The 27397-nt window shown below is 41.0% G+C and overlaps 1 protein-coding gene across 3 annotated transcripts in view; it reads left to right on the top strand.

Annotated features, from left to right (window-relative positions):
• The window catches only part of FEZ2 (fasciculation and elongation protein zeta 2), a 42140-nt gene that overhangs the window by 13749 nt on the left and 994 nt on the right, over positions 1–27397 (top strand). Inside the window, exons 5-8 of one of the 3 annotated variants that reach the window (XM_032881880.1) lie at positions 363–631; positions 20357–20437; positions 22522–22597; positions 25519–25584. In XM_032881880.1, coding sequence (XP_032737771.1) covers positions 363–631; positions 20357–20437; positions 22522–22597; positions 25519–25584 — 492 coding nt within the window. The remainder of the gene's footprint in view (positions 1–362; positions 632–20356; positions 20438–22521; positions 22598–25518; positions 25585–27397) is intronic. The other 2 variants (XM_032881881.1, XR_004385501.1) reach the window with 2 other exon arrangements.

The raw sequence follows: 27397 nt of genomic DNA on the forward strand, positions 1-27397 counted from the left end.
TGAAGTGTGCTAGAACCCTGCTAAACTGCGTGCAGTTTCTTGTCAGCGGGTAGTTTCTGTACTCGCCCTCGCCTTTTGTGTGTGTGCTTTTCCTTGTATGAGCTTTTTTCCATCCGCTCCTAGGATGGCTGAGTTAGGCAAGTAAAGAATGTTGTTACACTTCTCAGCTTTTTGAGAAGGAAGTTTGCCCACCTACCTCTGCTTAGTCCCGCCCACCAGAAGCTTTAGGATGACAAGAAGATCTCCCACAGTTTAATTGTTTAGAATATGATCCTCGCTCTTTTGGCCTAAAACACCCCATCGTGCCGCTCTCTTGAAACCGTTTTGTCTTAGTACCTGCCGTGCTTTGCTTTTGGTCACAGGAGTAAAGAGGCTCTCAGTATCTGAGTTAAATGAACTACTGGAAGAAATTGAGACAGCCATCAAGGAATTCTCCGAAGAGCTGGTGCAGCAGTTGGCCCTGCGAGACGAACTGGAGTTTGAAAAGGAAGTGAAGAACAGCTTTATTTCCGTTCTCATTGAAGTGCAAAACAAACAGAAAGAGCACAAAGAAACAGCTAAGAAGAAAAAGAAACTCAAGAATGGCGGCTCCCAGAATGGGAAGAATGAGAGAAGTCATATGCCCGGCACAGTAAGTGGTGTTCTGTGGGAGTCTTCTTGCGCTGGGAGTCGCTCCGTGGTGGCCCCAGGGCTCCCGGCCCAGACACAGGCAGGTGGGGCCTGTGTGTGATGGAGAGCACTGATGGGGCTCTGGTCAGGGAGACCCGGTGCTCAGCTCTTGCAGGAAGGTGTTTTCTTGGGGAGCACATAATGGTTATCCGGGTAACTCGGCGCTGAAAGGTTTAGGAGGGAAGTGAGTGCAGGGAATGGGGTGGGGGGAAGTAAGGAAGGAGGTGACCTTCAAGGTGGCCACTTTAATACAGCAAAGTGTTACTAGTGGTTGCTTATGTTTGGCTGGTGGGCTTACACGTGGTATTAGTATTTTCTTGTTTTTGCTTCTCTTGTATGAGTGGTATAATAAAAAGTGAAAAGGGGTGCATTTAAAGGTAGCTGAAGTGTGCTGAGCCTCAATACAGACTGATTTGTAATCAACTTCCTCCGATTTACCAGTGAAGTTGGAACGAGGCGGGGTTAGAGGCAGTGATGTGGCATCGGGCATTTGCCCAGTAGTGGGCAGATTAGGATATTTCTGACCAGTGAAAGAAAAGTTTAGAATATGTGAATCTTTGACTCTTCGTAGGAAATTTCTAGTTTTCTACCTTTTCACTTTGCTTAAGTGGTCCTATTTTGTGCGATTAAACTCCATCATCAACATTAACTAATTACACGAGATGCATTTCTTTAGTGATTTTAGAGCCTTTTCATTTTTCTTTGATCAGTTGAGCCCTATATTGCCACCTTCATTTTGTTTGTGTATGAAGAAATGTTGATTTTATTTTTTTGGAGTATAATTGTTGGGCAAAGGGATCCATTTTTCTAAAAGGAGTGCCCCTTTTTCATTCATAATTTTGATAACATGGTAATACAAATCACCACAAACTAGATAGTATGGTTTGTAATAATATAAGTTCTGTCTTTGATTAAGTTTCAATTTATTTGTCTAAGGAATACTTGTCAGAGAAATGGTTCTCATTAACCAGACTGCTGGAACCCAGGGAAGAGAATGACGTCCTAGGTTGCTGGGTCACCATTGAGCACTTGATGTGAACGAAAAGAATCTCCCCATTTTAGCCTATTCATTATCTGCTTTTGGCATGTGAGTAAATGGACATTTCCTTAGTGTAATGTCCATTTGTTTGCTGAAAGGACATAGTTCATAAAAGGACTTGGAAAAAGTTCTCAGATATGTGGTACAAAATATTTTTGAGAAATGGCAGTATGGATTGCAGAGGTGTTCTTTAGTCGCTTCTAGGGACTACTCTGGAAGAGCAAAAATAAATAAATAAATAAATCCAAAAAACCCCAAACCCAAACATTTGTTTGAATATACAGTTCTGGAAAGTTTGCTTTAAATTTCCAGAGCAAAACTTATGTCTTATTTAAAAAAAAAAAAATTGCACCTTTTAAATTGTCCTGTTATTCAAGTGTGATTAAGCGAAATGCCTAGTTGAAAAGTCTTAGCATTGTTGGTAATTTCTGTCTGCTGTTAAGAATTACACGTAAACCTTCCATTTATTAGTGTTAACATTTGGCTGGGGGAAATAAATTTATCCCGAGAGGTGTTTAAAGACTTCTTTTTGTAACTCCCCTATAAAAAGTGTTTGAGTGGGTTCATGGTGTAATTGTACATGGCATTTATATTGAGAAATGGATTTGGCAAGGCAACATTTAGATCTCACTCAAACCTTTATGAGTCTTGAATAGAGTCATAGTAATAGTTTTTTTCACAGTATTTGGACTTGTTAAAGTGCTTTGTGAGTCCTGATCTACTATTAGTAACAAAACCTTTAATCAGGTTTCTTTTTTTAAAAAAATAATTTCTTTTTTTAAAAGATTTTATTTATTTATTTGACAGAGATCACAAGTAGGCAGAGAGGCAGGCAGAGAGAGAGGAGGAAGCAGGCTCCTTGCTGAGCAGAGAACCCGATGTGGGACTAGATCCCAGGACCCTGGGATCATGACCTGAGCTGAAGTCAGAGGCCTAACCCACTGAGGCACCCAGGTGCCCTTTAATCAGGTTTCTTTCTTTTTTTTTTTTTTTTTAATTTATTTGACAGACAGATCACAAGTAGGCAGAGAGGCAGGCAGAGAGAGAGAGGAGGAGGAGGCAGGCTCCCTGTTGAGCAGAGAGCCCGATGCGGGACTTGATCCCAGGACCCTGGGATCATGACCTGAGCCGAAGGCAGAGGCTTTTAACCACTGAGCCACCCAGGCGCCCTAATCAGGTTTCTAATGGCATTGCTAACCTTGCAGTACTGGTTCCCTCTATAAGCTGGAAGAAGACCCTCCCATCTGTGACAGAAGGAGCCTGAAATCTGTGATTCTGAAAAGCGTGGTAGGAGGCTCAAAAGAACCCTAAAGTGAAACCGCCAATTGGATAAACAGATTGCGAAAGATGTTACCTTGTTAGACATTTTATGTAACATGCAGCTTGGGCAAGGCCTCTTTCTCTGAGTTAGCTATCAGCAGTGATACAAATGTCTAAAAATTGGTGACCTTCCTACGGCTATCATGCGTTACCTGTTTTCTAATAACATTGGTCACTTTTTTCTTTTTACCTTAGATATTTTTGTTTTATTAGCAGGACTTGGTTTTCTCTCCTTAAGCATGGAATAGCTTCCTTCTGTTTTTTCTTAAACATGTTTCATTGAAACAAAACATTCATTTGTAGTTGGTATAAGGCTTTATCCATATTTGCTAGCTCTTCTCTTTGGTCCAAAACACTGTAAAGAAATACCTGGATGGGAATAGAGCAGAGTTAAACTCGTTAGGTGTTAATTTTGGAGACATTTTGTTTCAAACATTTTTCTGTAGTGAAAAAAGGGTTGGGGGCTCAGGGATGCTATTTAGAGCATTAGACAGTTTTGAGGCCATGGGAATATTTTAAAAGTATTGAGTTTCTTATATAAGTGAGATGTTATCCTGATTTGTTTTATTTTTACAATCTGCTACGTGTTGGATAGGGTAAAGCAACATACATTCACTCAGCAGATACTTGCCGAATGCCTTCCTTGTGCCGGGCACCGCTGAAGATACAGTGGCAAATAAAACAGAAAAGGCCTGTGGCCTCTTGGAGTTTATATTCTAATAAGGGGCACAGGCAATGAACAAAGAAAGAATGACTAGGCAATGTAGTTTCTGATAGTAATAAATGCCACCAAGACAATAAAATGCTGGATAAGGCAGTTGATAACAATGCTTTTGGGGATCTGTATCTGTTACAGCAGTCACCGTGTCACTACTCCTTATGAGCAAGGTAGGCTGTCCGTTCTTTTTCTAGTGCTCTGTGTGGAGGGGAGGTCAGAGGAGTAGATCTTCTCTTTGGGAAATGAGACTCAAGAGAGCAGAAAACTCTCTTTTTTCTGTTGTTCAGCATCAGGAGAAAGAGAGCAGTGGGAGTGGAGTTTGGAATGGTTGATGGGTACTGTCTGTTAATCACTATGGTGACTTGCATGCATTTTTTTTTTTGGAACTGACCATGTTGTTTTGGTGTTTTTATGTATGCTCCTCCCTTTTCTGGAGTGGCCCTCTGTTCCTGTTTTTCCCAGTCCACTTTGGAGATTTTTTTTCTTTTTAACTTGACCTTCACAATCCTGGACAAGCATTATCTTCCTTTCTTAGAACCTTCCTCGATGACTCTTCATCCAATGCAGAATTGACTACTCTCTCCTTCTTTGGGGGTTAGTATTATTCCTCTTGACTATTTCTGTTGGCACTGTCATACTATATTGTAGTTTTTTGTTTTTGCATCTGTCTGACATGGGTCACTAATGATAGGAATATTATCTTAATATCCTTAGGTATAACATTCGGTACTAACAAATTTCTGCTCATAAATGTATGAAAGAGATAAACTTGCAAATCTGTATTTCTATTTAGGGTCTTTCTGTCAGGTGCCAAGCCCTCGGAGGCTGAAGAACCTGTTGATGAAGAATTTTAGGTCAAGAGCTGTATTTGAGTCTGCTCCTGCTGCTGGGTATATCTCCCTTTGAGATTTGAATTTTGGAAGGGTTAAATGAAGTAATGTATGGAAGAGTAGCATATATCCTGAGTAAATGCTAGTTATCATATGTCCAACTGCCTACTAGTTATTTGTCTCTGAAATTTATCAAACTAAAGTTACCATTTTCCTAGAGTTGAATTTGTTTCTTATATATTTTTCTTTTGGTTAGTTGAACAGTCTACTCATTCACTGAAATCAGTGGAATTTCTAAGTCAAAGGATATTCAGTTTTTGGAGGGATTTAAACAACCATCTTTTTATATAGTTCTACACAAATGAAACCCAGTAATAGCATAAGTGAGTGGCCATTTCCCACACCTCCAACCAACAATGGGTGTTGTTAGCCTTCTGATATATACTGATCTGAAAGGCAAACAGTGGTTTGATCTGTTGACTTCTGTATTCGTTTGTGAGTTGCCTATTAAGTCACGTTTGAGATGTTTTCTGTATTTATTTATGAGGGTACATGCACTTCTGATCTCATAGTATCGCGCTCTGTTGTTACCATTGGATGAAATCTTACCTGGGAAGGAGTACAGCCTTCCCAAAAGCTCATTCACATTATTTCATTGTACAGCATCTCACCTAATTTTTGGTTCTTTGCACATCACTTAATGTCTGTTTGTTGAATTGAAACTTCGCTATAAAGGAGATAGAATCCCAAAGGATTTGGATTTGTCCTATTTGAATTGTTGTTCTATCAAGGATTTTTTGTCGTTGTTTTTGTTGCCAGTCTAATGTTTATGTTGTATAGAGGCACAGACCATTGGATTTCAGTGGCAGTTCACATGAGTATAAGAACAAGTCAAAGTATACCACTTACGTTTTAATTTAGCAGTGGTTGGCACCTAGAAATATCTGAAGTTGTAAAGACGTGTTTACTTTCCTGGCATCATACATCAGTATATGGATGAAATGGACATACTTCCTCCTTTAGGATCCTTAAAATAATGTTTTCAAATTAAAAGTCACATGTAAGATTGTGTTTTCTAAGTCTAGGGTTGAGAAGATAGGAATCCGTAGTATCTTTTCTGTTTGCCATAATCACTGAGATTTCAAGAGAGAGTTCTCGTGTTTGGACTTAGCACCGGCAAAAATGAATAGTTGCTTCAATCTAATCTGAAGAAGTTTGTTTTGAAAACTCTGTTGTAAAAAAAAAAAAAAAAAAAAATTATATTGCCCTGTTGCTTTGGGAGGCTAGGGAGGTAACTGCTTAAAGATGGGGACAGCCAGCCTTGTGATACTCTTTCTTACATATATATTTTTTTCACAGATGCACGGCTCTGTATTTATGACTCACTTAGCTCATATTGTGATAAATAGTCAAATCTATTCTGTTTCTCTTTTACATGCAAAAATGCCCCACTAATAGTTTTTCATTTAAACTTTGTCAAAGCTGACTTTAAGAGAAATGTGTTCTCATTTAGATAGCTCTTATTAGATTGCTCTGAAGTTATTCTAGTTAGAAGGATCTATTCTGACACAACTACTTGAATTTGGGGCTTTTGTTTAAAATAAATGAAACTAGCTTTTTTCTTCCCTTTTTAATTTGGAATTTTTAAATTTCACATTTGCTAAGATGACTTAGACTGAGGATTGGCAAAGCAAACTACTGCCTGAGGGCCAAATTGGCCCTCTGTTTTATAAATAAAGTTTTATTGGAACATAGCCATGTCCATTCATTTCCAGATGGTCAGTGGCTGCTTTGGTGTTAAGGACAGAACAGAATAGTTGTGATAGACTGAGTGGACTCCCAACTAAAATATTAACTCTCTGGCCCCTTATAGGAAAAGTCTGCCAACCCCTGATTTAGACAAAATTTAATAAAATTAAAAAACTAGAAGAAAAAAAATATGCAAACTCCAGTTAAAGTGAATTCGTATAAAAAGATCACTATATTTTGACTAAAATTTATTTTAAAATGTAGCCTTGTTTTATCTAAGAGTGTATTGAATTGTTCCTTTCTTCAGGGCCCCAATCAGCAGCCTGAGTTGTGGCTGTAGATGGTGATCCCTTGGCCAGTCCATCTCCAAGCCACTTGCCTAAGCCCCTCTGCCTAGCAATAGACCTTTGTGGTTTTTTTTTTTTTTTTTTTTTTTAAAGATTTTATTTATTTATTTGACAGAGAAAGATCACAAGTAGACAGAGAGGCAGGCAGAGAGAGAGAGGGAAGCAGGCTCCCTGCTGAGCAGAGAGCCCGATGCGGGACTCGATCCCAGGACCCTGAGATCATGACCTGAGCCGAAGGCAGAGGCTTAACCCACTGAGCCACCCAGGCGCCCTGTGGTTTTTTTTTGTTTTTTTTTTTTTTTAAGATTTTATTTATTTATTTGAGAGAGAGTGAGAGTATGAGAGAGAGAGAGCATGAGAAGGGGGAGGGTCAGAGGGAGAAGCAGACTCCCTGCCCAGCAGGGAGGCCAACGAGGGACTCGATCCCTGGACTTCAGGATCATGACCTGAGCTGAAGGCAGTCGCTTAATGAACTGAGCCACCCAGGTGCCCTGACCTTTGTGCTTTTTGTGTCAGATTCCCAGTAGCTAAGTGAAGATAGCTAGCAGGTAGACCAGTTGACTCTAGATTTGGGGCCAAATGAAAAACTTAAAAATGTTGGCAGCCTTCCGGGTACACTGTATTTATAGACAGTAATAAAAAGTAGTCTGAAGAAGGTAGAGGAGAAGTAGAAAAGGAGCTGATCCCCCTCCACCACTTTTTCTAAGTAGTGGTACTCAAGAGGATAAAGTCTGCCCTATATATGTGAGTGTAAATATCAACACATTTTCAACAGTAATTTGTTGGTTACATTTGATAGCATTTCTCTGCAGCTTTCTTTTTCTCTTTTTTTTCTTATAGTTGACACACGATGTTACATTGGTTTCGGGTGTGCAGCACAATGATTTGACAAGTCCGTACATTATGCTGTGCTCATTGCAAGTGTAGCTGCATCTGTCACCATACAACGGTGTTACGATAAGACAGACTGTATTCCCCATGCTGCTCCTTTCATCCTGTGACTTCTTCATTCCAAAACTAGACGCCTGTACCTCTCTTCCTCCGGCAACCACCAGCTTGTTCTCTGTGTTGATGGGTCTGTTTCTGGTGTTGGCTTGTTTATTTGTTCATTGATTTTTTAGATTCCACATGTAAGTGAAGTCCTGTGGTATTTGTATGACTTATTCACTTAGCATGATACCCTTTAGGTCCATCCATGTTGAGGCAAATGTTAAGAATTCATTCTTTTTTGTGGCTGAGTACTATTTCACCACATTTTCTTTATCCATTTATCTTTTGATGGGCATATTTTGACTATTGTAAATAATGCTGCAGCAAATATAAAGGGTACATATACCTTTTTGAATTGGTGTTTTTGTTTTCCTTGGGTAAATATCCAGTAGTAGATCATATGGTATTTCTATTTTTCATTTTTTGAGGAGTCTCCATGTTGTTTTCCATAGGGGTTGCATCAGTTTACATTCCCACTAAGAGTGCACGAGGATTCCCTTTTCTCCACATCCTCACCAACACTTGTTACTTCTTGTTTTTTTTTTTTTTTTTTTGATACTAGTCGCTCTGACAAGTATGAGATGATATCTCATTGGGGTTTCAGTTTGTTATTTCTCTGATGGTTAGTGATGTTGAAATATTTTCATATTTCTGTTGGCCTCCTGTATGTCTTTTTTGGAAATATATTTATTCAGGTCCTCTGCCCATTTTTAATTGGATTATTTGTTTTATTGGTTAATTGTTATTGAGTTGTATAAGTTATATATTTTAATACTAACCCCCTATCAGATATGTCCTTTGCAAATATCTTCTCTGTGTGTAGTCTTGGTTGTTTTTGCTTTTGTTTCCCTGCCCAAGGCCACATATATAGAAAAATGTTAAGGCTGATGTCCAAGGGATTACTGCCTTTGTTTTCTTTAAGGAATTTTATGGTTTCAGGTCTCACATTTAGGTCTTTCTTTTTTTTAAAGATTTTATTTATTTGAGAGAGAGAGAGAGAGTGATAGCATGAGCAGGGGCCAGGGAGAGGGAGAGGGGGATCAGACTCCTCACTGAGCAGGATGCACAGTGCTGGGCTGTATCACAGGACCCTGAGATTATGACCTGACTGACCTGAAGGCTGATGCTTAACCAACTGAGCCACCCAGGCGACCCTCACATTTAGGTCTTTAATCCATTTTGAATCTATTTTTGTATATGATATCAGAAAGTGGTCTAATTTCATTCTTTTGCATGTAGCTGTCCAGTTTTCCCAGCACCATTTATTGAAAAGACTGTCTTTTCCCCTTTGTATATTCTTATCTCTTTTGTTGTAGATTGATTCACCATATAAGCTTAGGTTTATTTCTGGGCTTTCTGTTCTATTCTGTTGTCCTGTAGGACCATTTTTATGCCATATCATACTATTTGATTACTACAGTTTTGTGGTATATTTTGAAGTTTGGGATTGTGATACCTCCAGCTTTGTTCTTTTTCAAGATTGCTTTGACCATTTGGATCTTTTTGTGATTCCATACAAATTTTAGGATTACTTGTTCTAGTTCAATGAAAAATACTATTGGTATTTTGACAGGGATTGTGTTGAATCTGTAGATTGCTTTGAGTAGTGTGAATATTTTAGCAATATTTGTTCTTGCAGTCCATTAGCATGGTATATCTTTCCATTTGTGTTGTCTTCAGTTTCTTTCATCAGAATTCTATAAAACTTCTCAGAGTACAGGCCTTTCACCTCCTTGGTTAAGTTTATTCCTAGGTAATCTTTTTTTTCTTTTTTCTTTTGGTGCAACTATAAATTGGATTGTTTTCTTAATTTCTCTTTCTGCTACTTTGTTATTAGTGTATAGAAACACAACAGGTTTCTGTATATTAATTTTGTATTCTGCAATGTTACTGCACTCATTTATTAGTTTTGGTATTCTGTAGAATCTTTCAGGTTTTCTATTATTAGTAACATGTCATCTGCAAATAGTGACAGTTTAACTTTTTTCTTATTTATGTGGATGCCTTTTATTTCTGATTGCTCTTGTGAGGATTTCTAGGGGAGAGGGACCTTGTCATGTTCCTAAAAGCTTTTCCTCATTGAGTGTTATGTTAGCTGTGGGTTTGTCATAAGGCCTTTATTATCTTGAGGTATATTCCTTCCAACCTCACTTTATTGAGAGTTTTTATCATGAACAGATGTTGAATTTTGTCAAATGTCTTTTCCTGCATCTAATGAAATGATCATATGGTTTTTATCTTTCATTTTGTTAATGTGATATATCACATTGATTGAGTTGTAGTTATTGAACCATCCTTGCATCCATGGAATAAATCCCACTTTATCGAGGTGAATGATTCTTTCAGTGTATTGTTGAATTTGGTTTGCTAATACTGTGTTGAGGATTTTTGCAAATATGCTCATTAGGGATATTGCCTGTAGTTTTCTTTTTTTGTAATGTCTTTGTCTGGTTTTGTTTTGAGTAATAATGTTTGCCTCACAGAATGAATTTGGAAGCTTTCCTTTTCAGGTTTTTGAATTGTTTGAAGAGAATAGGTATCAACTCTTAAAATTTGGTACAGTTTGCCTGTAAATTCATCTGGTCATGGACTTTTGTTTGCTTAGGGTTTTTGATTACAGACTCAATTTTGTTCCTAGTAATCAGTCTGTTCAGATTTTCTGTTTCTTCCTGATTCAGTTTTGGAAGACAGTCTGTTTCTAGGAATTTATCCATCTTGTCAAGGTTTTCCAGTTTGTTGGCATATAATTTTTTATAGTAGTCTCTTACAATCCTTCATATTTTTCTTTATTGTAATAGGCATTTCTAAAAATTAGTGTTAGGGCCATAGAATGGAAGGTCATTGTAGGGTAGAGAGAAACTTGAATGTGTAATTTGTTTTAATAGTTCATACCTATGAATTATGAATTAGTTTAGATGTAATGCAGGTTTATTTTATGAAAGATAGTATTGCCTAGAGAAATGTGTCACCACCAGTTTTTGTTTACCATTATCTACTATTTGTTTTCTACAATTGTCTTTTGGTGACAGACTGGTAATAGTGAGCTTTCATGACCCAGCGGTTAAAAATCAGATCAGGAGTCTGTTCTTGACTCTTTATGCCTTGGAGAGGTGTATTTATTGTTTGTTAATATAACACAAATTCACATAAAAGCCACAATATGCCAGCAAATTGTAGTCTTATTATATACTGAGAGTATTCATAAGTATTAGGAAATAGTTCATAAAATTACCAGGGTTAATTATTTTACTCTAATTTTAGTAGGTTTGAAAATGTTTGCCAACACTTAATTACCACATAATATTCAATTACATAAAAATTTACAAAGATCTTCAAATAAAAAAAAAAAATAGATTGACACTATTCCATTTAACTCCTAACCTTGAAAATCTTCATACCACATCTTTCTGTTCTGAGAGCAAATTCCAAAATAAGTAGTTAAATATTCAAAACATACTCACATATTTATCTGCTTTGGTATAACTCTTCTAATTTACTTGGATCTGCTTTTTTTAATGCAGAAACTAGTTTTTGGTAGAATCTGCATTTGTAACTGCTTTATAATTCACATTAAAGGTATTTGAAGAAGTGTCAAAATAAGCAGATTCAAATTTTATATCTTAAGTAATACCTTACTTATTTAAATATAATGCTTTGTAATTTTTTTTAACATTTATTGCTTTCAGTTCTGTTTTTCTTGTGTTTTGTGTTTAAATTATTTTAAGAATTTAAAAATTAAAACTATTGTTCTGTAAGTCAATATTTGAAAATTGTGTCATGCAAACTATTGCAAATGATATGATTTATAAGGAACCATAATTATGTTTGAATTTCACTTTCTTTTGAACCTCTTGAGTATAAAGAATATTAATGGAGTCAGAGCATAAATTAGGATACGAGTCAGGAAATAGATGAAAAGCATTTCTTAATTGCTTTTCCTAACCTTTTTTCTGACACTGAGCTTTGAATTTGGGATTTTTAAAAGATTTCCTGATCCGTAGAGATCTGTGCCAGTGGGTGTCAGATAAGGCTAAGAGAAAAGTCTGGTAGCAGGAAAAGTCTGAATTTTCTGAAATTTTCAGAAAAGTCTGGCCTCCTGGTTAGTTTTTCCCTTCCCTGTGTTGGATCCTGCTTTCTGTGAAATTAGTTAAGCTGGTGAATATGCTGTGCAGAGAATGATTTGATAGGTTTAGGACTCCAGAAACGAAATAACAAATCACATCTCTGTATCTGATTCTTGTTGCTTTTCGATTTACACAGTGTTTTCTAGCTCTTTTTCTTGTTCAGAAAGACCTTGAATAACCTTCAAGTGCTACTTGTTTTCAGTTCAAGTTTTTGGGCTGAGTTGTGTATTTAGTCATAGACAGTGGTGTCTTTTCTTCATGTTGTCTAAAGCTCCTTAGGCTAGAGAATATAGTCAGGAGTGTATTATTACTCAGTTGCCATCTTATTTATATGAGGAGAACTAAAATGACTCATTACTTGTTCTGGAGAAAAGTGGAAAGATGTAGTTACTTCTTTTTGGGAGCTATGTCCCAAATGTTCTTCTAGCCTTTCTAGAGGAATGTTAGGAATATTTTTGGATATTTTTGGATTTCTGTATTTGCTGAACTCTTTGCTAAGTGATTCCCATGGACTGCTTCATTTAATCCTCACAGCAACCCTATAGGTTTTATTAATATTCCTGCCATTTCATAAATGGGTAGACAGAAGCTCAGCAGAGGCCTCAGCGCACAGCACCTTTCCACACTGGCTTGAGCATATAAGACAGAGGTGTGTGCAAGGGACCCTTGGCTCTGCCTTTCTCCTGGTCAGCCGTGCAGGCGTTTTGTCTGTGGGCCTGGAGATCTTGGCTCCTTTCCCTCTTTCAGGTTTTTCTAATTTTTGTTTTTAATCTTCTGTATCTTGTTTATACTTTGTTCCTGGTTTTGTATGGGAAAAGATTCCAGAGAATGACTGATTTGGAGACTCAATACCTACTCACGCCAGGGAAGGAAATGGTCATGAGGTAGCTGTGAGTATTCTCATTGTAAATCATGCGATTGGAGCCCAGGACTGAGTAAACTTCCCTCATCCTTACTGTTACTTGGCACTTTGTCAGCAGTGAGGGAAACAATAAAATAAGTACTGTTGTGCTTAATCATTTTCCTGCTTATAAATGGGCTCATATCAAAAATTCCATTCTGAGAAGGACATTTTTCAGAGCTGCTAACTCCTTTGTAAAGATATGGTGAAAAACAGATGGATAGATCACAAAATTTTAGATCCCCAGCATCTTTGTTAGCTCTTCACTTTGCATTTGAATGTTTTGATCCTTTAAATTTAGAAATGGTAGATTAAATGGAGGCAGGATTAGGTTTTCTGACATATTTAATATTGCAGTTGTTTGTTTTATTTATTTATTTGTTTGTTTATGTATTCATTCATTCGTTCATTCATTTATTGATTTTTTAAAGATTTTATTTATTTGACAGAGACACAATAGAGGGGGAACACAAGCAGGGGGAGTGGGAAAAGGAGAAGCAGACTTCCCGCCAAGAGCAGGGAGGCCGATGCGGGGCTTGGTCTCCGGACCCGGGGCTCATGACCTGAGCAGAAAGCAGCTGCTTCACGACTGAGCCATCCAGGCGCCCCGAAGTTGTTTATTTTAATTAAGCTAAATTAAAGTTAGAAATCCTTAATATCCTTTATTTCACTGCGCATTCCTAACCGCGAGATTTCTGAAAGTGCTTTGACGTGCCTGTGGTACTTTTACCGTGAGAAATGTTCAACAAAGAAATGCTTCTCTCCTTCTCTTCTTCCTTCCCCTGCCCTCCCAGTAAAATTGAGCATAGACAAAACCTTCCCTCTGGCCCAGTTTAGTACACCTAATCACAGCACGTCCGCTCTCAAGATTATAAATGTAGTGTTTCTAAATGAGGTGAAGTTTACTAAAAAGTAAATTTAATCTGTCTCTGAGGGTTTATCTTTTGAAAGTTCATTTTGCCTTCCAAAGGGTGGATTGTTTTCTGGAATTTATAGGGCAGTTGTGAAACCCTCTATCGTGTGCTCTCTGGAGCTCTTTTCCTTGTCCTCCGGCCTGGTCTTTCCATTCCTTGATCCTTCCAGTCCATCGATCTTCTGCTTGCTACTTTTTTGTTATCCTGGGGGTTCTGTATTTCTTAGTCACTCCATTGTTTTACAAACCTTGTCAGCAAGATTATTTATCTTACTTTATTAATTTCACACTGACTTCCTAGACCAAGTTCTTCAGTAGACTTTTTCAGAACTCCCTCGTTGACTTCTTTGACAAATAATTTTATATCTTGTCATGTCATCTTTCTTCTGTTTGCCTTCAGATTATTTTTGCTTTTAAGCTCTTTAAAAAAAAAAAATCTCTCCTGCAAGAAGTCAAGAGAAAAAATTTGTCTCTTTATGATATGGTTACCCCAGGCTGTAAGACTCTTGGGCTCTGGTCTTAGAGATGTTCAGCTGTGGCTTAGCGGACATCTGTAAATGCCACTGGACTAGATAACTCTGAATGTGTCATTTGGCCGTGCAGTTTTGTCCTTCTAGAGCACTCCCATTCTAACCTTAAGTGACCTCGCAGTCCTGTACTCTTGGGTATGTGTGTGTTTTGATTTGCCTTCTTAAAGAAACCATGGATCATCTTGGTTGAGATAATTCATAGATTGACGTGATTTATAAATAAGAGACCTTTATAAATGATAACATTTAATCACCTATTTCACTGGTGTGGAAACAGGCATCTCTGGGTTTAGTGACTGCTCTCCAGGCAGACATCAGTGGCAAGCCTGGGAGAGACCTCTGAGCCCTGCTTTCTAGTTCAGTATTTTTCTATCCCAGTTGACTCTTAGAAAATTTTTTGATTGCAAATACTTCTGACGAAGGTGTGGTTCCTAGTTCCATCCTTAAATCTGAAAGTATTTCCCTGGTATGGGAATAATTGGTACTTAAGCCAGTGACTGTCTATCAGATGCCTCCTGCGTGCTGAGGATGGGTTATGCTTTGTTGGCACACGAAAGAAGTATCTGACATTATTTCTGCCCTTAACGATGGAGAGTACTTAACTGAATTTATTAAAAATTAACCCAACCTGGGGAACCTGGGTGGCTCAATTGGTTGAGTGTCCTACTCTTGATTTTGGCTTACGTCATGATCTCAGGGTCGCAAGGTTGAGCCCCTTGTCATGCTCTGTGCTGGGCGTGGAGCCTGCTTGAGATTCTCTCTCCCTCTTATTTGCTCCCTAGCCCTGCCTCAGCTCGCTCTCCCTTAAAAAAAAAAAAAAAAAAAAAATTAACCCAAACTTTTTTTCTTTCTCTGCTGTTTTTCTTTAGATATTGTGCCTCACCCCCACTTTAAAAAAAGTCTGGATTATCTTTTCTCTTACTACTATGAGACAAGCATATACTGATCTCCAATTATGTGTCAGGCACAAGTAGAAAGGATGCAGAATAAATCCCAGCGCGTGGGGGTGTGCTGTGGGTGCGCGGGGGATCCTGCTGACAAGCCGTGCGGTGTGCTTTTGGCAGTGATTCTCAGCCAGGCCACTTTGCCTCCCTGTATGATTTTAGGCAATGTCCAAGCACACTTGTCCTTGTCACAAGCAGATGAGGTGAGGGGCAGTGCTACCAGCATTCTGAGTAGAGGCCAATGATGCCATTCAACACGCCGCCCTGCACAGGCCTGCCCCCATGACAGAGGACTGCTGCCTGACTCCACACGTTAGTACTGTCAAGGCTGAGAGACTGAGGTGTACAGTGATAACTGCTGTATTCAAAGCAGCTGCCATGCTCTTGGTGTGTTCTGTGCCTGGCCCCGTCTCATGATGGAGGTGTGGATAAATTACTCTTACCTGGGCTTTTGGTTCAGGGGTCTGGGATAGGCTGAGTTGAATCTGGAGGATAAGAAGAAGAAGGGACAGGCATACTGGGCAGAGGGCGTGGTGGAGGCAACCATCTGGAGGTGACAGGCACATCTGGGGCCCGTAGGTGGTTCACCAAACCTAGAAGTTGAGAGAGAAAGCTGAAGGCGAGAGAGAAAGTCACTCAGAAGAGGGTGTGGAAATAGCAAAGTAGAAAGCGTAAGGAAACCAAAAAGAGGTTTTAAGTGGATCATTCCCTGTTAAGATTTGTCTTTTGGGAGCATAACTTCAGTGTTTCAAGGCGAGCTCATTGGAAGGGGGGAATTAGGAAGGCTGGTGCACTTACTCGGGTAAGCAACGGGCCACACAATTACAACAGGGCTGGGAAAATGGTTGACTTTCAGAGATAGGAAGGAGGTGGAACAGGGGCGCCTGGGTGGCTCAGTGGGTTAAAGCCTCTGCCTTCGGCTCAGGTCATGACCCAGGGTCTTGGGATCGAGCCCCGCATCTGGCTCTCTGCTCCGTGGGGAGCCTGCTTCTTCCTTTCTCTCTCTCTGCCTACCTGCGATCTCTCTCTGTCAAATAAATAAATAAAATCTTTAAAAAAAATAAAAATAAAAAGGGAAGGAGTGGAACATATTGATTGGGCAGCAGCGAAGAGAGGATGAAGGGTGGGTCACTGATTCCTGACTCGGGCAAATGTAGGTGGAACCCATCCATGTGTCCCCTCCCCACACGGATACACACAGGTCTTGTTAACAGCAACTGCATCAAGCCTCAGGCCCAGCATCTCTGGGGGAATACCTGCCGGTCTGCTCTGCTCCGGAGTAGCCCCTGTGATGCCAAGGTCCAGCCTGCCGTTAGCACCTCCGCCCACGCAGACGGAGGCGCAGTGAAAGCTGCTGATGGGAAGGAGGGGAGATCGAGCTACTCAGGAGCTGCTGTTCCCGTCCCGCTCGGGGAGACCAGCAGGGCCCCCGCGCACTGGCCGTGGAATGAACGCCGGGGCTGGCCCGTTCGGCCGCTTTGGGTCTTGTTCTCTGAGAGGCTCTCCCGTCCACTGTCCTTTGTAGCTCATCGGGGACGGTGTTGACTTCACGCCACCGCTTAGACGTCATCTCCTCCGAGAGCTTTGCTTTGACATCTGGAATGAAAGATGGAGTTGTGGCTCTGGGCTGCGCGCACCCTCTTAGTGCCCTCGTGGGGTTACTGGTTCTACCCCCATGGCTCTTGGGGCTCTTCTGCCAGCATGTCGGGTCACCAGGGGAGGGGGCGCTCGCTCCGAGTCGCTGATGCCTGTGGCATCTGGCTCCTGGTTTTCGAACGAATGGATCCAGGAATGAGAAAGGTCCAGAATGCTGAAGAGGAATAGGACTTAAAACAAACAAACCCCGTTATTTCTGGTGGCAGAAAGGAAGATGAGTTCAGGTCTGGATGTGGGCAGTCTCAACAGGATTCAGGTGCAGATGGCCGAGAGGCCACTGAACACCCAAGTGACACTCAGGAGGGTCGGTCGTTGTAGTAAAGCTGGCTGACGTGTCCAGGACCCTACCCCAGTGCCCGGCTCGGTTCTCAGCCCGTTCCTTCTCTTGGCAAAGGGAGCTGTACATTCGTGACAGCAGACGGGAAAGACGGCGGCGTGGGACTGTCCAGAGAGCGTGCCTGAGAAAAACAGGGGGGACAGAACCCGGAGGACACTGGTATATGAGAGCTTAGCCCAGAAAGGGGCACCTCTCAGAAGGGGCAGCCAGAGGGGCAGGGGGAAGCTCAGGGCTTTGGAGGGACATGGGTAAGCGTCCAGGGGAGGGGGCACCGGGGGAGAGCTTATCAGGGGTCTCAGAGGGATCTGAGAAGTGTCCCAGGGCCTCAGCGTCAGAGGCCTGGGAAGCCCTGGGAAGAGCTGTTTGAAGAAAGCCCGGGGAAAGGAAGTTGGTGAGGGCTGGAGGATTTCAGGTTGGCCCTGCGTAAGAGCGGGGAGGGAGGACAGGGTTGTGATTCCCGCCCGGGGAGGTGGGATTGATGGCAGCCAGAGCCCCAATGGAGGAATGTTCTCCGACATCTCTCTCAGCCGGTTTTGTTGTATTTCCTGTGACCCTTTAGATGTCACCGTGCGGTCCTTTCCCCGGCAGGACGGGATGCAGTCCTGCATTACCGGCGGCCGCATTGCTTCCTGCTCAGGCCGCCGCGGGGACTGTCGGGCGCCCACTCTGGCCTCAGCTGCCCTCACTAGGGAGAGTTCCTTTACTCCTTTGCAGGATCAGCTGTTAGTTTCCTGATTTTCCAGGTTGCTGTGGCTTCAGGTGGCTGCGTCTCCCCTTGCTTCCCCCCAGCCTGGTCGCTCGGAGGTCACCAGGCTGCAGGCAGTGGCGGTGCTCAGCGGAGTCCACAGCTGCACGTTTAATAAGGAAACCTCCGTTTCAGCTGGAACCTCGGAGCTTCCAAATGTGCATCTATTTTTTATTTATACTTTGCAGTGACAGACATTAGGTTTCCAACTGGGGAGGTATAGCCAGTGTTTCTAGAACGTGCTATTCAAATGTAAAGTATACCCCAGTCTCCTGATGCATGGAGGCTAAAAGGCCTTCACCTTGTCTGACGGTTCCCGAGTCTATGTCTGGCTTTAACATGCCTCGGGATAATGGAGTCAGGGTATGCAGGGAATGAGGTATTTTTTCTTTGTTGCCTTTTTTTTTTTTTTAAGATTTTATTTATTTATTTGACAGAGAGAGATCACAAGTAGACAGAGAGGCAGGCAGAGAGAGAGACAGGAGGGAAGCAGGCTCCCCACTGAGCAGAGAGCCTGATGTGGGACTCCCTCCCAGGACCCTGAGATCATGACCTGAGTCGAAGGCAGCGGCTTAACCCACTGAGCCACCCAGGCGCCCCTCATTGTTGCTTTTGAGAGAAAATACATTTGATAGAATTTAAAAAATGACTGTAGCTTCTGGAGCCAAAGTAGTTCATCTCTCGATAATCTGCTTAAAAATGTGAGCAAATTATATGATAGCATATGAAAAGGCTACACAATACAAAAATCTACGAAAGAGTTATGTGTAGGTTTTCTTTTAAAAGTAGCCTACGTCGTCAAAGGGAATATAGTTATGCTGTCAGCAAAGTGAAGCGCGCTCAATCAAAGGGACGGGACCAGACATTTCATTCTTGCCAGAACAAAATGGCCTGCAGTCTGCGAAGGTGTCTGTGGGGAGGGACCACTTAGGAGGAGAGGCATGGATGTCTATGTTCTCCAAAGATAGTAACATTTGGTACTCAGATTTTCGATAATAGCATTGAGTACTTGACTGATAAAGAGGCATTTAGCTCCTTCATGACTGAACTTCGTGGTGTTTTTTAACTTTTTGTTGTTAGGACTTATTTTTACTCTTAAAATTCACCGAAGACCCCAAAGAGCTTTTGTTTATTACAGAAGTCATATTGATGGATAATTATTAGGTGAAATTTTTAAAAGATTACCAATCATTTAAAAATGCCAATAAGAAATTCATTAATGTTTATACAAATAGCATGTTTTTATGAAAAATAACTCTATTTTAAAAAAATTAGTGAGAAACAATGGCATTCCTGTGCATTTTTGTTAATCTTGTTAATACCTGGCTTAATTTAAGAGAGCTAGAGCCTTAAATCTGCTTCTGTATTCAGGCTGTCATTTTGGAATATTTCACCATAAGTCATGAAAGAATGAAAGTGAAAAAAGCAAATCATGCCTTATTATATCTGAGAAAATAATTTTGAGCTCATGGACCCTAAGAGTGTTTCAGGGACGTCCTGGGGGTGTTCCTGGGCCACACTTTGAGAACCACTTGGCTAAACCATACGTTCTTTCCTCTTCTGCTCCTGGGGGCCTGGTAAATATTTGTTATATTGACTCCTCAAATGTGTTCACTGATTCAACTTTCCTCTGCAAAAATCCAGAGAGGGGGCCCATTGGGTGAATCGGGACTGAACTCCCTTTCCAGGATGCCTTCCTCCTTAATTAGTCACACCGTAAGAGTCCATCTCAGGCCTCTGACTCAACAGCCAGAGAGGTGCCACTGGACTCTTTTCCCTGCGTCTGATGACATTGCATACTGGTCACAAATCAAGATAAGTAGTTGAGGGAAAAAATATTCCCTTTATAGTACAGTGAGTTCTAGGAAGTCTCAGAGGTTGGTGGGGGAAAGAAGCGAGAATCGTTTCCTAGAAACAGTGGGAAAGCCTCTGCGGAAGAGAGAGGGGCCTGCTGGCACATGGGGTCCACTCTGCTCTCCAGGAAGCATATGTGCTCTTGCAGTTCGCGCTTTCTGCACCAAGGCGGTGGCAGGCGGCCCGAAGAGCGGGTGGGAAGCCGTCCTCAGCTCTCCAAGTAACGGCATCCTCGTTTGCCAAACGCTACGTTCATATTTCTCCCAACTTGTGGGAGAAATATGCCAACTTAGGCTGAAAATACGCATACTGTTAGTATTAAGTTTTCAGACTTTTGATAAAATGTAGGTAAACAATATCAAAAGGTAGCTTAAAACTTAGGCAGTAAATTTTGCTGAAGACAAAGATGTGTACAGCTTAGGCTATTTACGTTGGAGCAAATTTAATTACCCGTCCGATGAGGACAGTCTTCAGGAATCTAGTGGCATGTGCCATTGTTTGACTTGCAAGGAAATGCAAGCAAAAACTGTTTGAAAACAGCATGATTTTGGTCTGCTTTATCTGAATGAGTAGTGGCATTTTCTAACTGCTTGTTTCTTGGGCACGTAAGTCACCGTGGTGCGATCTTACTAATAGTCTTTGAACTTCTTTCCCTGTCCTTGTCTTCCGGCCGCGCGTTGCTGCCTTTAGCGCTTCAGCGTGGAAGGGATCTCCACTGTCATTCAGAATGGCCTCCGCCACACCTTTGGAAATTCAGGTGGAGAGAAACAGGTGCTGGCTTAGCCTTATTTTCCTCATTCTCTGCTTTATTGTTTCTTGTGTAAGCGCAGGTCCTGAGAGCTGGCCGTTTTACTAATGTACTAAGACTGTTGCTTAAAAAGAGAGAAGTGAAAGTTCACCATTTTTACAGTCTTGATAAAGCATACGGTTACTTTAACATGTTTCAGAGCTCCATTTTCCACTACCTTTAAACAAATTGCATTGACATCATGAGTTGCATGTATAGAATGTAGAACTAAACTAGAATATGCCATGCTAATTCCAAAAGTTTGAGAAACAAGACGTCATTTTGTGGGGAGAGAAAAGGTAATGTTGGTGTCTTTTTGATAAGAGTCCTAGGTCAAACATGTCAGTAAGAGTATATATATCTCTTCTCTCCTTTTAAGTGAAATTCCAGTGTTTATAAGGTGTATCATATAGTGAGCCAACTCACGGTCTGCCAAGTGAGGCATGTGACCTGATTTACACAAATCTATACGTGGATAGAATTACACAGTCAAATGTGTAGCAGTTTGCTTTATATTAACTTTTTTGTATAATGATTTAAGGAGGATCGTGAACACAGGAAACCCAACCATATTAGTGAGTGTGCTTAAAATTACTTTTCACAATTTGAAATTTTCACTTCAAAAGCAAAACTTTTCAATGTAGCTCTTAAGCGTGAGAAAATGTGTGGAATGTAGCTTTTGACAGTTTATTGAAAGAAAACATTTGAGTGTAGGGTTTTTACTAAAAGATAGTTTCTGTATTGCCCAAGAAGGGCAATAATATTAAATAATCCTTCACACTGACATTTCCAGCTCTGTTAAGGGATGGTCTAAAATTTACTTATTATTTTTTTATTCTGGCACCTCTACCTCTCTCAAATGCACAGGATGGCATAGTAGCTTCCAGACTGACCCAGACACGCCAGTGGGACAGGAAGCCCGAGAGTCTAGCTGGGTAGTGCACTGGTGGGCGCGCGGCTTCCTGATGGTCTCAGAGGCCAGCTTGCCTGACACACACTCTATTCATGAAACCCCCGGGGGCTTGTTTCCAGCTTCCGGTGTATTGTTCACAGAGAAACATTCAGTGCTACCATTGGGTATCACCTTGGAGAAGTCTGCACCAAAAGATGGTGGGAATTTTTTCTTAAACATGGAATAATTCACTTTTCCTACTTTTCCTCAAAAACCGTTTTACCTTGTCTTTTGATTACGAGGTCACCCACGGATGAAAGCACTCACGGAGGATTAGGAATAGAGCGGAGATTTAGAGCAAGGACTGAGTAATGGGTGGGTCTCAAAAGATTCTGAGTAAGACAACAGTAGATCTCCAGATGAGCACATGCAAACCACACCGAACTATATAGTTTTTGGTGGAGTGGTCCGAACAGGAACATCTGGACAATAATTTTTAGATTCTCTTTTCATGGGACATATTTATAGGCCATAACTCTGATACTTGCAAGCCTTTACAGTAGCGAACGAGGCCATTTGTCTCGGTATCAGACGTGAATTTTTATTATTCACTAGGCCATCCTCTCCTTTCACTTTTCTCTTTTCCTTTAATGCCTTTAAATATCCTAAATAATTTAAAATAATAATAATAATAATAATAACAATACACCTCTAAAATTGATATGTGTGTCTATGGTAGCACATGACCATTTTGTTCAACCAGAAAAAAATGGCCTGAAACAGAATTTTTTGGGCATTGGGGATGATTTGGTTTATGCAGAACTGTTAAAACTACATTTTTAGTTTTAAATTACTATTTTTAAAGTATGTTGAAAATATACAAGGAGAATGTTAGATAAGACTTTAATAATTAACAAATTGAACAGATCACCCTCAGACCTAATTTTGTGAAATTTTCAATAACTGAAAGGTGAAAAAAAATGGATATTTGTGTTAACATTGGGCTTGATTAAAGCAGACAGAGGTGGGCCAAAAAAAAAAAAATGAGCTCCAACTGAGATAGTAAGATACTTCATGTTTCATGTTATAAAATAGACCTTTAGTAACTATATCAAATTTTTGCAGATAAGGTCATTCAGATTTAAGTGACTTTTTTTTTTTTTTTTGACTTGGCAGTACTTGACAACAGTCATTCCTTATGAGAAAAAAAATGGACCACCGTCTGTTGAAGATCTTCAGATATTAACAAAAAGTGAGCAAAGACAAAATTAAACTCTTATCATATTTACTTTTGCTGATTCTGCTGCTTTCGGTTGGTTGATTGTTGCTGTTATTGTTTTGTTTTGTCAATTTAGGGTAGTAAATGATGGATGATGTCATTATTTACTGAGAATGAAACCATGGATGGCTTATAACATCAAACATGACACTTAAGTCCAGAGTTGATTTGTATTTTTTGTGCTTTGTCTTACCTTTTGAAATATTTACAAGCTGAACTTTTGAGGAAAAAAATGTAACTTGGTTCTCCATCATCTCTTGGATGTTTAAGTACATATAATTTTTTTTTAAGATTTTATTTATTTATTTCACAGAGATCACAAGTAGGCAGAGAGGCAGGCAGAGAGAGGGGAAGGGAAGCAGGCTCCCTGCTGAGCAGAGAGCCCGATGCGGGGCTCGATCCCAGGACCCCGAGATCATGACCCGAGCCGAAGGCAGAGGCTTAACCCCTCTGAGCCACCCAGGCACCCCTAAGAACATATAATTTATCAATAAATAAGGTCTGTCATGGATCTTCTATAAATAGGACTGTCAGTAACTCAGTAGGAAAGATTTAGAATGTGGTCTGTAACACTCTTCTTTCTTAGGAATGTAGAACCTCAAATCCAAGGTAATAGTCACAGGTAGAATTTGAATTGATAGTAAAATTTTAAGAGTCATTCAGCAAATATTAAAAAGGCCAGTTCTGTGCCAGGCTGTGTTCTGGACATTGAGATGTTTTAGTGAACAAAGCAGAAAAGATACTCCACCTTCAAGAGGCTTGTATTTTAAAATAATTTGTTAGACTTAAATATATATTCCCCATTGAATCTTTCTTATGATAACCATAAATGAGCCATGAATTCTAGTTCGGTCCTTGTTATTTACAGTAATATCCTTGGATGTTACTTACTTTCTCATAGTCACAATGAAAAAGAAGGATAAAAATATTTTCTGTTTCCCTCATAGTAAATAAATGAACATATGTGTGATTTGGGTTAAGTCAGTTACTCAGCTTTGTTTTCCTTGAAGGGACTGGATTTGCTGACCTGTTAGAATCTTTGCAACTGTAAATATTTGTAATAACTGCTGATTTAAAGAGGGAGCCAAGTGAGAGGGAATCACAGGAATGGATATTGGTGATGACACCTATTTTGGAATTTAGGAATATGGAGGCATGAATGGGGTGAGCTCAAGGGAGCTGTCTGCCTGCTACCTGAAGTTATTATTCCTTCCTTTGGTGAACAATACTTGCAAAGCCTTTAATAATCAATCAGATGACGCTAGCCAGTCTAAAATAGAGAATGAAGAGATTAACTGGGTGGCCAGCCCTCTGATTTTCCAGAGGAACTCACGAGACGTAGTATCTAAGATCACAAGGGGAATGGTTAATTATAGGGCTGGGTCTCTTAATTCCCAGTCCACTGTACTTTTTAATAATGCTGGCTTATGGCATGTGATTTTATGTAGAACTGAAAATAAATCTAAAGCATGATGGGAAGCAGAAATACTGAACAGAGTAGCCTTCTCAGAAGGGGACATAAATATTGCCTTGGAAGCCAGAATTATTGAAAGACCTCGGCTTCTCAGATCAAGGACAGACATACTTGGCCAAACCAAAGTCATCATAATTCCCACACCAAAATGTTCTCAGGCTGATTCTCAGGTGACGTATTTGTAGACGGACACCATTTGGAATCTCTGGGTGAGTGAACGTGTATGGGGGCGTGAACTAATGTCCAAGCTAATATGACTTTCACTTTGAAAATAAGAAGTGGTTATCTTGGGAAAACTTGGGGGAGAACTGGAACCTCTGCTTCCACCACCTTGTAGATGTTAGCCACGGGAGAAGCCCTGGGGAGATGGGGTGTCATTTCTGGTTATGTAGCCTTCCTCGGAAAAGCTGTTGGAGGAACACAGCCGTAGTAAGAAGAGCCAGGATTAGTTGTGTTCATCAGTACGGCTAATGCTTACACAGCATATATTCCGTGCGGGACACTATTCCAAGTCTGTCACATCTGAATTAGTAACTTGGTAGTCACAAGCCTTTGAGACTGGTCTGGGGATGGTTCTCATTTTACAAATGAGGAACTTGGTGCACTGGGCGGCTAAGGAACGAGTTCCAAGTCCCACAGCTGGGAAGTGGGAAAGGCCAGGGTGTAAGCCCAGGTTGAGGACTTGGCCAGTTACACCACGTTGTTTTGTCCTATTTTGTGGGGAAAGAGTGCGGCATTTTCCCCGGGATGCTCTGAGGAGAGTACCGTGCGAGTGTAGCATTTCTTCACGTGTTTATGTGTACCTCAGTTGCTGAAAGTTTTAACCATTCTAAAAGCCGATTTTTCTATTTGTCTTTGCTTAGAGATAAAATTGTCAGAGTTCCTTTAGGATAAGGCTAATTCACCAAGGTTCCTCCATAGTCTAGAAGCAGCCTGGCTGGGTGCTGCTCTGTGAGGTCAGTCTTTGCTTTGGTCTCTCACAGTTGCCGAGAAGGCTGACAGACATCCTTGGAGAGTGTAGCTAACTGGTCACTTATCTTAGACTCTCCAGCTTGTGCGATCTGCAGACTGAGGCTCTCCTGCTCCCTAGGGCCCACGGAAGTGCTCACGATGGGACCTCACTTCCCAGTATTTATGATGACAAACCTAAGGCTCTGTGTAAATAACCCCATTCCTCTTTCCTGGTTCCACTGTTTGGAAGTTTTAAATTGGGGAGAGGAGTCTCGGGTAATAGGACCATTGTCACCTGAATAAGGACTTAACTACATTCTTGAGCATTTGTGGTTTTATTTCCGTATCCAGAAAATAATAGTTTACACGGATGTGTTATACCATATAATTAATTAAGGCTACAATGTAATTGAGATTTTCCATCTGAATTTGAAGTTGTTGCCTTATATTTCTCTCCTTTATTTTGTAGTTCTTCGTGCCATGAAAGAGGACAGTGAAAAGGTTCCGAGCTTGTTAACTGATTATATACTGAAAGGTGAGTCTTATGATATGTGTGCAATGGTTGGGAAGTTTTGATGAGTTGATGAACGGATCGTCTTGCTAATACATGAAAGAGTAACTTCCAGACACAGTTTTATCAATGTCATTTGTGCAGAGTGAGGATAGATGCGTGGCTTTCTTATGCTACCTATGAGTTATAGTATATAAAATTCAACTTTTATTTGGGGTCTTGAGCTGGTGGAAATAAGTTGACAATCCGCCGTAAGCATGGAGGCAGGCAGTGGAGGAAATATTGACATTCCCACACTTCTGTGAGTCTGAGGTGTTGACTGACACTGGGTGGGGTTGAGTAACGTGGTCTCTGCCATCTTGGGGATGATGGAAAGGGAAGGACCGATTGTGAGGATGTATGAAAGAGGGGACAGTCAAATCAGTGAAGAGTCCCAGAGGAAATATGAAAGGGATTGCTGTAAGGGACAGGGAAGGGAGGGAGAAAAAGAGTGGATTTTCATCAACTTGAACAGTGAAAAATGAGCCATAAATCTTAGCAAGATCAATATCACAGGTTGGGAGCAGGGATGAGGTGAAGGAAGGTCATTTAAGAAGTTAATGAAGACACTTACTTTGCTGAGGAAAGAACAAATTTGGATGACGAAGAGGGAACCGATGAACTTATTATAGGCAAAACTAATACTTTTCAATGAAATTATTTTCTGTAAGGTAGCAGTTACTCAGGTGATGGATTTTCCAAGCATCCTAAAATGCACCCCATAGGGTGTGATCCAATATTGAGAGCAATCCTCTCTGGTAACATTTTCCTTTGGTTCTCTCTCTTCTGCGTCCGATGCTGGCTGAACCATAGGAAGCGGGGGATTTCTGAAATGTTAGGTAACTCAGATGAGAAGTTTCTTTAACCTTAGCCTTGTAAAGAGGGAACCTCAGAAGGTACTGGGAGCGCAAACTGAGTGATGCGTTAATTCTCACCTGTAAGAGACTTGGACTGGAGCCAGTCATTAGTAGGTTAGGGGTGGGGGTAGGGGTTTGCAGATAATCAATTGAATTTATACATAAGCTGTGTTCTTCTGATGGAGGGCTTTTTCTTCCTATTACATTCTGAATGTTCTTTTTTAATACCTGACACCTTGGTTTGTTTTTATGTTGTGCTAGCATTGGTGTGAAAGCTGGATTGTTCTGAGGTTTGTTCTTACACGTGTGAGACAGGAATGAGATGAACATAAAGAACATGTCTTAATTTTTAATTATAGCGGCTTCCTAGGGCACTACCGTGAGGACCAGAGAGAGAATGAGTTTCTGAAGCATTCTCTGGCTGTTTCATCATTTGACCGCATGGAAGAATTTTATGACCCAGAGAACAGAGTGTTCTGGGGGCAAATGATGTTGAAGTTTTTTCCTCTGAAGACCCAGGCCTGCCACTGAACCTATACCACGGGCCTTAGGGAAGCAGCACTTACTGATTCTGTGCCCCGCGCTCCAGCCCGTGAGCCAGGCCGGTCTTTTCTGGGGCTGCTTCTCAGAGCCGCTTGTGTGCGTGTGCTGTGGCTTTGCCTCAGCCTGAGGTGTGGGTGGAAGAGCAGCCAGGGTTCAGACCCAGGTGGCGACTCCACGGTCTGAGCATGGAGTAGGCCTGTGTGTGATGCTCAGGTGTTCGTTCGCACGGGAAGGTGTGGACGGGGGGTATGGAGACGGGGACTGACCGAAAACGCTCTCTTCCACCCATCCTGGAAGTCTGCAGCCAGTCCGCGATTCCTCTACCTCAGAGTGCAGGTCCCCACCCACTAGAAGGTTCGCCTGGCAGGGGGGTCCTCCTCAAGGGAACACCCTCCTTC

The sequence above is a fragment of the Lontra canadensis genome, unplaced genomic scaffold, assembly GCF_010015895.1.
Source record: "Lontra canadensis isolate GAN:19392208 unplaced genomic scaffold, GSC_riverotter_1.0 scaffold78, whole genome shotgun sequence".
NCBI classification, from domain to species: domain Eukaryota; kingdom Metazoa; phylum Chordata; class Mammalia; order Carnivora; family Mustelidae; genus Lontra; species Lontra canadensis.